Source organism: Lottia gigantea (assembly GCF_000327385.1).
Source record: "Lottia gigantea unplaced genomic scaffold LOTGIsca_40, whole genome shotgun sequence".
Classification (NCBI taxonomy): domain Eukaryota; kingdom Metazoa; phylum Mollusca; class Gastropoda; family Lottiidae; genus Lottia; species Lottia gigantea.
The window spans coordinates 154,109-166,518 of NW_008709380.1; the positions used below are offsets into that span (position 1 = coordinate 154,109).

Here is a 12,410-nt window from a genome sequence, read left to right on the forward strand (position 1 = left end):
CTCTAAAGAAATTACATTACTCTATTAAAATTCCAGCTCTCTATTAAATTACCATCACTCTATTAAGATTACAATTGCCCTTAGAGATAACCAATATTCCATTAAAATTACCATCACTCTATCAAGATTACCATTATTATATTAAAATTACCATTACTGTATTAAGATTACCATCACTCTATCAAACTATGTTGAAATTACCATTACTCTACTTAAGATTACTGCTACTGTATTAAGATAACCCTTACTTACCACTACTCTTATAAGATTACCCTTATTATATTGAAATTACTATTAATAATTCAATATACTACTCATATGATTTTGTAAATGTTGTAATTTTTTATTTTTGAATTGTTGTGTGCAGTTTCGGGACTTGTATTAATGAATAATTTACAGGTGACAGCATGAGTAGAGAAGTGTAATGTTGACAGCATGTATCAGTTGACTAATCATAATATTTCCATGTATTTAATGTATTGTTGATCTTTGTTTAACAGGAGTAAGGAAGTTTCGAGTTCACCCACTACAGATATTATTGATAAGAGTTCATCTTATACCAATTATAACAGATCTTCTTTTCCTCCTGTCTCTTCTAAAAGGTTAGAAAATAATCAACCTTTCCTTAGATCATTGTTTTTGAGCACATTTTTTTACTTTTTGCCGTCTCTGTTGAAGATATCAATGACTGGAAATTTATCAGTTTACAAATGTTGCTTTGTTTTATTTCCCTCGCGCTGAGGCTCATATTATATTAATGATCTCTTTCAATAAACACTGATTGATTTCTTTCTGTGATAAGTAACCAAATCTATATGGAACTGCTTTCAAATTTTACTTTTATTTTTGACTATGTATTTTATATTAGATTTGATACAGTTATTGCCCAGACATACGAGAATGATGGAGATATAGCAGCCTGGGAAGAAGAGGCATTAAGGTTGGATTTCCTTATTTTCATATCCACTACCACCATATTGTTAATCATTAATTCTCATTAATAATGTGGTTAATTGTTGTTTTAGTTCATTAAAACATTAATTTTTCTAATATTTTAGACATTACGATTCACGCCCTCCCAGACTTCAACAGTCGACACAAAAACATAGACCAGTTGATAGAAGAAGCGGCAGTACCTCACCTAAAGTCTTTCTTAAGGAGAAAATTCCTCCTCCACCACCCTCTCCGACAAGGTTCGAATTTTATGATGCATGATGCCTTTAACAGTATATCTACCAAGCTAACATAACTTTTATTTTTTTTAACCCAAGGTACATATGGTTTAACACCTTGCATTTATGTTGTAATCTCCTAATGTAGAGAGTCGGTCCAAAGGCCACTTTCTACTTCTCCCAAATAACATAATGCTTTTATTTAACCCAAGGTCCAGATTTTCAATCCCAAATATATCCAACAAACTAACTTCTATTATCTCTTTCAGAAATAAAGATATTTTGTTTAAATTCTATAACACCTATCTGAATACCACTAGTTTCATCATATAAATCCATTTTCCATTGTGCACTATCACCTCAAACCATTGTTCACCTTAATCATCATTTATCCCAGTTCTTTGTCAGCAAGCCATTATCCACTCAGGATATATGCCATCCATTTCATTAGCAATCCAGAATGTCATTTGTCAGATATCTATGTAATCATCCATATCAGTCATCTGAAATATCAATTGTCAGATATCCAAGCAGTCTAGACATCCAGAGTATCATTGTCAGCTATCCATGCCATTAACCATTCAGTAAGTTGGTGTCAGATATTCCAACAATCAGCTATCCAGGTTATCATTGTCAGATATCCAAGCAATCAGCCATTCAGAGTATCATTGTCAGATATCCATGCCATTAACCATTCAGTATATCATTTGTCAGATATCCAAGCAATCAGCCTTTTATTTCATCAGTCATCCAAACCATCAGTCCATAGTCATCCCAGTTTTTTTTGGTTCAATATAGATAGTGACTTAGTGTATGTATTATTCCTTATGGTGGTCCTTCTTTATTTTGACTGTCCTAGTGTTTCTGTTTATTTTATTCATTAGAAATGAAGATAGTACCGTAGATCCAAACACTGGACGTTCAGGACAATTGACTGATCAAATTGCCTTTTTAATGAATAAAGATGACAGTCTGCGTGTTAAAGAAGAAAAACTCAGGTTTGCTATGTTTGAAGTGAAGCATGGTGGTTTGTTAGTAGATAATAGTTAGACAACTTGTCCAAGATAGTGGCTAGTTACACTGATACAGCAGTCAGTGATCCTGAGATCTCATTCTTCATATAGAGCCATTGCTGATTTGTAGGGTCGAACTATAAGCTCAACAGTTTCAATTTTTTAAGGTGAAAACTTATTAAAACTGGCTCAAAAAAATTCAAAATGTGCTGAAGACTGAAAATTTGGTCATAGCTTGAAAATAAAATTTCTTGATACAACCAAAAACGAGTTATACCATGTTTTTTTTTTAACTCAAAATGGCTACATGAGTAAAGTAGTTGTTTTGTAGTATTTCATCATATAAACCATTGTGTTTTAAAGACTGGGAAACATTGCTATAAATCCAACAATGGGATTATTATTCATGATTCAACATTTGCTATATTTAGAGAACGTCTTGAAAGAAGACACAGTAATACTTCACAGAAAGGCATGAGCAGTAACCTGAGAAAAAATTCTTCTTTAATTGATATTAGGTCTAGTCCTATATTAAAGACACCAGAATTCAGGTCAGAGTTGATTGTGTGGTGCTGTGGTTAGCTAGAGTCATACATCATAGATAGTTTTAACTTTGATGAGATTGTTTGATTAGATTGTCGTTTTAATTGAGAATAAATTCAAGATGAAATGTGTCCAGGTGAAACATTATGTGGTTGAAGTTGATTTTATTTTGTTTTCTGTTTAAGATTTGAATTTCAGCTTTGAATATGTCTTGGCTTCTTTTAATATTCTGGATTTTCAAAGACAAAGAAGCTTTGCTTATTGTTATTTTTTCTGCAGCTTTGGCTTCTCAGGGCCTCTGAAATAAATATCTTATGACTAAGTAATACTTTCACTATCAGAAAAAAAAGTATATTTTCCCATTTAAAGAAAAACCTTGAACAGGGAAAATATTTACAAGAAATAAAGAAACAAGGACAACGACTTAGGTTAAAAAGGATGCAATACTGATTCTTGGTCAATCCTCTTGGCATTGATCTTTCCTAGATTATCTGTACCCATTTACTGCTGCTTCGACTGCCGATTAAAAGTCATAAGATATTTTTCAGCTGCAGTTTTCAGCTGCTTTAAGAATGTTTTGTTTATTTTGAATGTTTTGTTTGAATTATAATTTTATGAACAGAAGAAAATCGGATGATATTCATAATATTAATTTTGTACGTAATGGAGACAGTGGTATATTACGTGTTGTTAAAGTGGATGATAAACACAGGTAGTTGTGTGACATAGCATGAAATATAGTTAGGAACAACTTGTATCTTGTAGCTCGACTCTGTGGTGACCTGATCCTATTTTGCCTTTTCTGTAGAATAAGCATAATTCAAAATTTTCTTGATACCAAAGACTTTAGATACCATACACTGGTATGTGAAATCACAGACAAAATATAAATCAGGAACCACAGTTGTTAGAGAATAGTTCAGAATTATTTTTGGGATAGATTTTATGATCATCTTGGTCACATGGTGATAGTTATCAATTATATTTCTATATATTGTATATTAGTTTCTTCGTATTTCCTTCTTTATATTAACTTATTTTATCTTATATATCTATTTATAAAACTATAGTGTATAATGAAATGGTATTTAACATATTACTCATAATAAACCCCACATATTAACTCCTTACTAACCTATATTATTAACCCTCTATAGTTCGGATATATTAACCCCTGAACAGCAGTATTTTAGACCTGTATTAGAAGCTGAAGAAGAGGACAATGACAGTCTAGCAGATACGATACATGAGGAACTAGACAGGTTAACCATTCTTGATAGCTTGGTTATCTTTCAAAGCATGACAACCTGTTTTCAGCTTGGCTTTGGTGTTCTCAAGTTTTCGGCACCTGATGTGTGTCCATATCCTGTTTTTACACACATTGGTCATGATATTATGATAGTTTCTAAAAGTGTGTAACTTTTCATGTGATGGTTTAATTCTGTCGTGTAGTACCATTGTTGAAGGGGACCATCACATCATCATTCAAAAAAAAAGGGTCCATTTTTCATTACTCTTGTAAATCTGGAATTTTGCTTCTTTGAGTGATTGTTTTTTGTCAACTCTTGAATTTTTTATAATTCCTAATCCTTTTTGATCTTTCAATATTCAGGGTAAACAGGACTATTGCATGTTGAAACTTCTCTAGCCTTCTTACTTCTGTGAAAACAAATTGATAATGGATTATTCAATCCAAATTATAGTATAACCAATCCTGTAGACAACCAGATACTTTTGTGTTATTTGAATTGAAGTGTGTTGAAGATTGTTATGATACACAAGCTAATAATGGGTTGATAGTTATATGACTTTTGAGCATTCATTTATTCACTGATTTTCCAATAAGAAGTCTCATGTAGATTGTTACTTATAAGGAAAGTACAGGAAAAAAGTATAAACACATATATAATTGTGCTAATATTTTAATGTTTCAGTGAAGTTGGTGATTTTACAGAACGTAAAGCATTATTTGAAAACAAGACCCCATCACCAATAGAATCACCTGCAGGTCCTGCTAGAATTGAGAAAAGGGTGTGGTCTCCTACATCCCCGGTCTATAAAGAACCTCCGTCTTCAAATGGCATCACATCCGATTCAGATGTAAGTATCACCATCATAGCATGAAATCAAATCAATGATTCAATGATTGAATGAAAAAATTGAAAGCTGTGGCTCCGCTTCATTGTTGTTTCTGTTTTTGTAGAATGTAGTTTTTATGTTGGCATGCTTTCTTTTTCATTTACAGTATTTTTATTTCATATCCTATATTCTCTCCTTTTCACTAAAACACAAATTAACATTGATTCAATTTTTAAATTGGACACAATATTTATGGTTGTATTAGAAGAAAAAAAGAATTTAATTGTCTGTTTTTGTTAACACTGCAGAAATCATTCAAACATTTCACAAATTTGTTCAGCTTCAAATGTAGTTTAGCTTAAAAAATGTAGTTTAGAAATTAACCTGTGAAATAAGCACTGAATTTCTACATGAGATTAAAAGTTATGTCTAGCGAAATATTAGAATATCATTCAGAGCTTAATTTGAGCTTTCAGAATAGCTAAACCATATCTGTAATGCTCATTAAGTAATGAGTGATTCTGAACGCACAAGCGAAGCATTCTTAAAGATATTTTGCTAGACATTCTCCTGTAATGTTCATTTAAAGGGATTATAAAGAGGTTTTCATAACTTTTTATGTGTATTTTGGACACTGATAGCATTAATTTACACTACCCAAAGTTTCAATCTCAGGTCTTCTCTGAAATTTCACTAAAACTAAGTATTTTATGAATTCACTATTGAAAAAGCAAATAATGACATCTAAGGTTCTTTGCAATAGTGAATTCATTAAGCACATAGATTCAGTGCAATTGCAAGAACTGTTAACATTTAATTGAAAATTGTCATGATGCTATCAATGTCCCTGATACATACAGATCAGATAACCCCTTAACAATCCTTGTATTTGTACTAATCTGTTGTTTCATCTAATCATATCTGCTTTTAGCCGTCTCCTAAAATAGTGTCCACGGCTGTGTTCAGGCCTACTAATGGCACAGCGGAGAAATCTCAAGGATCGCCAAGAAAACGAAGGCCTTATTCTGAATTGTACACGTCCAGTTTTACTAATGCTAATCTTGCTAAATTAGTTTTGGGAGAACCTACCACCCAACCTAGTCATGTAAGTTGTGTGTGTTTATATTTAAACACCAGTGTAGGGTTATTATTTTAGTGTGTATCACATCACCTATATTATATAATAATATGTCCAGTGTATAATCAGACTATAATATATATATATATTCTTATATTCAACATATAGTTTTAATAACTACAGGGCTTATGATTTGCATAAATTATTCGAGTAGTATTTTAGGACTATAGATATGAAATAAGTGAAATGGACTGTAATTGAGTTTCTTAGGACACTTTTTAATGAAAACTTCTTTCTGAAAATCATTATAAAGTAAGGGAATGGTATGGGTTATTTGATGCAAAGTAAAACCATTATCAATCTATAAAATGACAAACCATATGTACCGTAAGTTCTCTTGATCACCACAACAATTATTTTTGACAATTTTATATGTGATCTGTAAATTAAACTATGAGCCCTTTATAACCATATCTACAGTAGAATTAGTCCCAAAATCCCATATTATAACATAATTATCCAAACCATCCCATATTTATTGAACAATAATAGCTATAAGGTTACAGTAATAATAATAGATGAGGAAATATTTTGATGTCTCTCTGCAATTGGGATTTTCAACTCATTGTTCAATTCTAAATTAATTTAATTAAACCTGAAATTATTTGATATTTATAAATTTACATTATTTAAAGGAACTAGCCCTTTTGACTGATTTCAAAATTTTTCACAAAAATTCACATATCTCATTATTTTTCTACTTCTACAGATCTTGTTATGCATGATTGTTAATAATTTACACTTCTATCTGTAATGTTATCTCACATTAACATATTGTTCAAGTTTATGTTTTACTAAAACTGCTTTCTGCTTCAAGCCTTCAATTAATTTGAATAATAATTCTTATATATTATATATATCATTATGTATTATCCATATATATTGCCTTAATGCTTTTACATTTGTTTCAATTTTCATGACCAAGGGCATTTAAAGATTTAACCTAGTAATTTTATGTGCATTATATCAACTCTGTAGCATAAGCCTATTATGGACAATTAATGTAGTAATATTTCACAGCTTTTCAAGTTATGTTGCTCTAACCACTCTTTCAAGCTCTCCACTCTTTCTCTTTGCTTGTAGAAAATCCATGTGCGTAAAATGTGGCAACAGCCGCAGACTAAACCACATGATGATCACAATGCTCCTAATACTGATGCAGAGGTACGTATTTGTGTTGTGTTGCAGGAAATCTGCTGTCCTCGCACTTTTCACTTGTAAATTGACTTTAACTGAGTATTTAAATGGTAAAATTGTTTTGAAGTTGATATTCATATAAAAATAATTTTCAAAATTCAATTTATACTGTTAAAGTGTGAGATCAGTTGTATATATTTTATTCTGCCTTACAAATAATCAAAATGGAGATTATAAAAAGGTGAACTAATTGTATTTCATGTGTTAAACAAATAATTCTGTTGTACAGGAGCCCTATATATTTTAAAGTCTCTGTTACATCATATCATAGTTCTAGATAGAACACATACTCTGACAAGGGAAAAAAGAATAGACAAATGCCATTGCAAAAGCCTCATAGCCATCAGCATGATGATCATCTTTGTTAGCCTAACATATTGCAGAAGAGCTGCGCTCCATTTACATTGACAATTATCTTGTAACTTTGTATGTATACCACTGGTGAAAGCAGGAAATGATTTTATGTAGCTTTTATTCATTTTTCGCCAATGTTCTATTTGTAGTTAAAGAAAGCCTATTTTAGACAGCAAGATGAAATCCGACAGTTACAAGAACAAATCAATTTAAAAGATAAAAGAATTCGACAATTAGAAGAAGAATTGAAGGGGATACGAGAGACATCTTGTGGACCAGGAGAAAGTAATTGTTGACTATAGATAGACATATTGTTAATATCATTGTCTCATTATTATTATCATAGACTATACCTCCACATTGATTATTTTACAGTGCTATAATCTATTAATCCTACACAATTAAAACCTTGCCTTATTTCACAGCCTTTATCATTGTTTAAGGTGCCCTTATACCATAGAGATTACCAGTTGTGTACTGTGTATGAATAATGAAAGTGTTCAGGAGTACCTAAATGCAACTCACAATTCAGTTGCCTATGAAACTTATGACGGCTATTCTCATACAACTGATGATAGCTATGGTTTGAGGGCCACTTAAGTTTGCAATAATATTTAAGATAAATCTACCTACTAGTGCAAGGATTGCTGTAAATTTGAGAGCAACTCACATGACCTTATTATTGGTCTATCCTCGACAAGCATTTCTATAGCTAGCTAGCTGAACCTTGGTAGGTAATAAGTCTGTGATTGGTATGAGTGACATGACTGTTACACCATTATCGAGCTTGCTATTGGGTAGTATATAGGGTTATCTTGATTGTTTGTTCACTTTTATTTGTTTTTTTTTCCAGTTTGAAATTGTTAAGTTTTGAGTTTTGAGTCAAAACTTTTGACTGAAGAAAATAATGTTAATTTTTGTTTAAAAGAACCTCAATAGAAAGTGTTTTTGAATGTTGTTGAATATGGGATACTTATCATCAGTTTCTACTTATGTAAGTGATCATTCTGTGAAATTTCTGATTTAAAAAACGGTAGAAATGAAAGATATTTTAGCAATATGGATGAATAATAGATTTCTTTGGCTTCTAGAATATCGAAAATATACCAAAATGTCAATACAACTACTTATTATTATTCAAAATTTTTCCCACCCTAGCCCATTTGGCGTTATTAATATTTACATATTACTGTGCTCATAATTATTAATTGCTCTAATTAACTTATTAGAAATGTGCAATCAGATTAAAAATATAATGCTTCCTGGCTCAATATTGATCAAAGCATAGCTCTTTTTCACCAGTAAGCTTTTAGAAATCTAAAACTTGCTTTTTTATGCTTAAGAAACTTAATATTAGAAACTGCTTTACAAATAAACTTTATTATGAAAGTTTTCAAAAAATAACATATGATCTATTTGTTTTCTTTATTTTTTTCTAATTTCTGTTAATTTTTTGTTTCGCTTTTATTTTTAGAAATTGTGACATACTTCAAGATTTTCTTTTTGACTGTTGTAAATTTTTAAAGCATAATGATATGAATTTTTATGAGAGACAAACAAATAGGATTATATCTAGTCAGTTTATAATGAATATTAAATATGTTTGGCACTGGTGAATATTCCAATATTTTTTAGCCCTTGAAAAATTTAACTCTCTAGGAATAAAGTTAGAAAAGATTTTTAAATGCTTTCAGTCTGTGACATCAATTAAAAAAAACTTAACTTTACCTATCAGCACTTAAGCACTTGTTTGATTAAGATCATTAGCAAATGATTCATTTTCATTCATTATCTGGCTTGTTTATTATATTATAAGTTTTGAATAGTAAAGGAATAGACTGTATTATGTTTTATATCATTAATCACTTACTTCTTTCTTCAGATAATCTTCAGCAAGTTTCTTGTGATATATCAATAATTGTAGAAATATTGTACATTTTTAACACATATTTATATAAAGTAATTTATCTTTAAGAATTTGATGTGATTTGAGCAAATTATTGCATACCTATAGTCTATAACAATCCTGTATACTATAATCCAGTGAATACTACTTGGTAGTAATGGACACAGAGTTCAATTACTTTTTTTTTTCTAACTTAGATAAAATAGGCTGCACATGTTTATGTTATGAATTAGAACTGAATGTGCACAATATATTTGCCAAACTAATACTTACTGTTGGTATGATTGATCTTAATTTACTATCAACTGTGTCTTGTTGCTATGTCGCAAGCCTCCAAAATGTTTACAATGAAATTATATTTATTCACATGATGCTGAAATCTAGAGGTGCCAAAATCTCTCAAGAAGAATCTGACCTTGTTAGGGATATTGAAATAATTTTAATTCCATTTATTATAGATCTGTTTAGAAACATTTATTCATTTTGTGTATATTGCATTGTTGATCAGATAATGTTTTTCTTTTAAAATTGTATTTTTTGGAATGTTGATCTGCTGCATGTTTCTCTATTTTAATTATTTTTTTTATAACTCTCCCTACTTTTTTAATATTTGGTCTCTGATATGAAATTAAACTGCCATTTTGATTAAATGAAAGTATGAGGATAAGAATATGAATTTGGAAAATTCCAGTTATTCAAATGATGCCATGACAATATATATGAAATACTTTCTGTGACTTGTATGATTGTATTTTAATACCCTAGAGTGATTTAAATTATTGTTTGTATATGATGCTCTTTGGTTAGACTGTAATTAAAGCTCTCAAACCCGTTCATACTCTTTTTTGAAATTTTCACACACCTGGAGCAATTTCAATACCATCCTAAATATACAGCATACCTTTGAGATGCCTTGATATTGTTCCTTCAATTTCTTCTGAGCCAACTCTCATGACTTGCTATCAAGGAGGAAAAACATATAAAAAGCACGAAACTCATGAATTTACACTCTTTGAAATGTCTCCAGATTTTTTACCCCAATCTCCAGAATTTTCAAGGCCTGTCTCCTGATTTCGTTTCCAGACCTGCACACATATATGCAATGTTATATCTTACTGGTAGCAAATGGAATTGTCGGAAGGTTTGGGTATCAACAAGCCAACAAAAACCTCTGGTAGTCACTCCAGTCAGCATTTTGTCAGCTCTCAAATGGTTGTACCTTTGACAGTCATTGACATCAGTTAACATTTACATCAGAAAGATTAGAAACATCATTTGGTCAAAGTGCTTGTGCTACGAAGCATGACGCTTAATAAAATTTCACTCAGTGAACTGTCAAACAAAAGTGTTAAGGAAACATCAACGTCAAATAAGTAAATTAATAGCGGTCTGAAGTATAAAGGGAATTAACTCAATTATTAGGAGGCGTTTTCGTGCATATTTTATATAATATAACCCTGGAAATCTATGATGACTGAAGATTACAAAATGGTCACGAGAATATTTTGACATTGCCATCAGAACCATTGTTTCTAAAGAATTACAAGAAATAATATATCATTAGACAAGAGTAACAATAAATTCGCCTTATTCTTTCTCGCGTCAGTATCTACATGGTACTCGCGGCTTACACCGGTAAAGGCCACTCTTCTTACCTTCTTTACGAAAACAGAACGTGTTGAAATTTATTTTTGTATAAAGAGAAAAGTAACATGGCACAACAAACTCCGAAACAAAATCAGGTGAATAGGCATACGTTCTCATTAGCTTTTTATTTTTTAACATCCGACGTGTTTACCTTGAAGTATGGATTCAAATTTCTTATGTACTCGGTATGTTTGTTTTGGCGCCTGTCCCTGTCCCTTTTGCTGAGACCTGGTGGGAGACTTGTCTAAAAAATATTCTGATGACTTTGTAGAGGAGTTAACAGAGGAGTAGGCCACATAATGTCAGTTTAAAACATAAGGACTACTGACCGAATTTTGTTTGCCAATGTTTACTTCAGATTATGTTTGATAGGCCAAGAAGGGACATATCAAGGCTGTGAGGTGCTTCACCAACCTATGGATAATTAGGATGATATTCCCCTGAGGCTTATTTCAAAAGTGACAAGTGTTGTTCAACTTTCCAGGGTTTACGTTTTAATTTCAGCCATTTGGTGACAGAGATAAGGAAAAAGAAAAGAAGAAAAAAGAAAGTATATTAGATTTATCAAAGTATTTAGATAAACCAATCAGAGTTAAATTCAGTGGTGGTCGTGAAGGTTGGTAGTTTTTTATTACTGTAAATTTATTTTCAGAGTTCTATTGCTGTTGTTTAGACAGTCCTGTTGTTCAATGGATGGGACAATGAGTGCTACTGTGGTACAGGTTCTACAGGTCAAAGATTCTCAAATATTTTGCAATTGTACAATTGGCCAAAATGCTAATTTTTCCAACATGCACACTGCATGTCAGAAGTAGAAAAGAATGTTATGATTTCTGATATCAACTGAGTCTTTCACCGACCGGCAACTCCTAAAATTTGAATTTCTTATCCACTGCAGCATGTGCCAATTATGTAATGATTGTATAACAAGATCAGTAATACTTCTATTTTTCTATTGAACAGCGACTGGAATGTTAAAAGGATTTGATCCATTGTTGAATTTAGTGTTAGATGGAACTACAGAATTTTTAAGAGGTATGGAGATGTTCATATTAATGATATAAATTTCTGCCCATTATCCTAGTAGTCTTACAAATTTTAGTATTAATTGAACTCATGTATATATTTTACAAGACACACAGTGTATATATAATTCCAAGTTCACTGTACATTTAGGTACAATAACCGTCTTATTAAACTTGTTGTTTTGATGTATTTTAGATCCAGATGATCCTTATAAATTAACAGAAGATACTCGTCAGTTAGGATTAGTTGTCTGTCGTGGTACCTCCGTTGTCTTAATTTGTCCAGCTGATGGTATGGAAGCCATTGCAAATCCTTTTGTTCAACAGGATGGATGA

General features: G+C 31.3%; 1 protein-coding gene across 1 annotated transcript; it reads left to right on the forward strand.

Annotated features, from left to right (window-relative positions):
• Nucleotides 1-11,574: 11,574 nt before the first annotated feature.
• On the forward strand, nt 11,575-12,410 carry LOTGIDRAFT_122513 (hypothetical protein; the record flags this gene model as incomplete). Its single annotated transcript, XM_009059979.1, has 3 exons — nt 11,575-11,665; nt 12,013-12,084; nt 12,271-12,410. Coding segments are annotated over 3 exons (303 nt in total), but the record flags the coding sequence as incomplete, so codon positions are not given.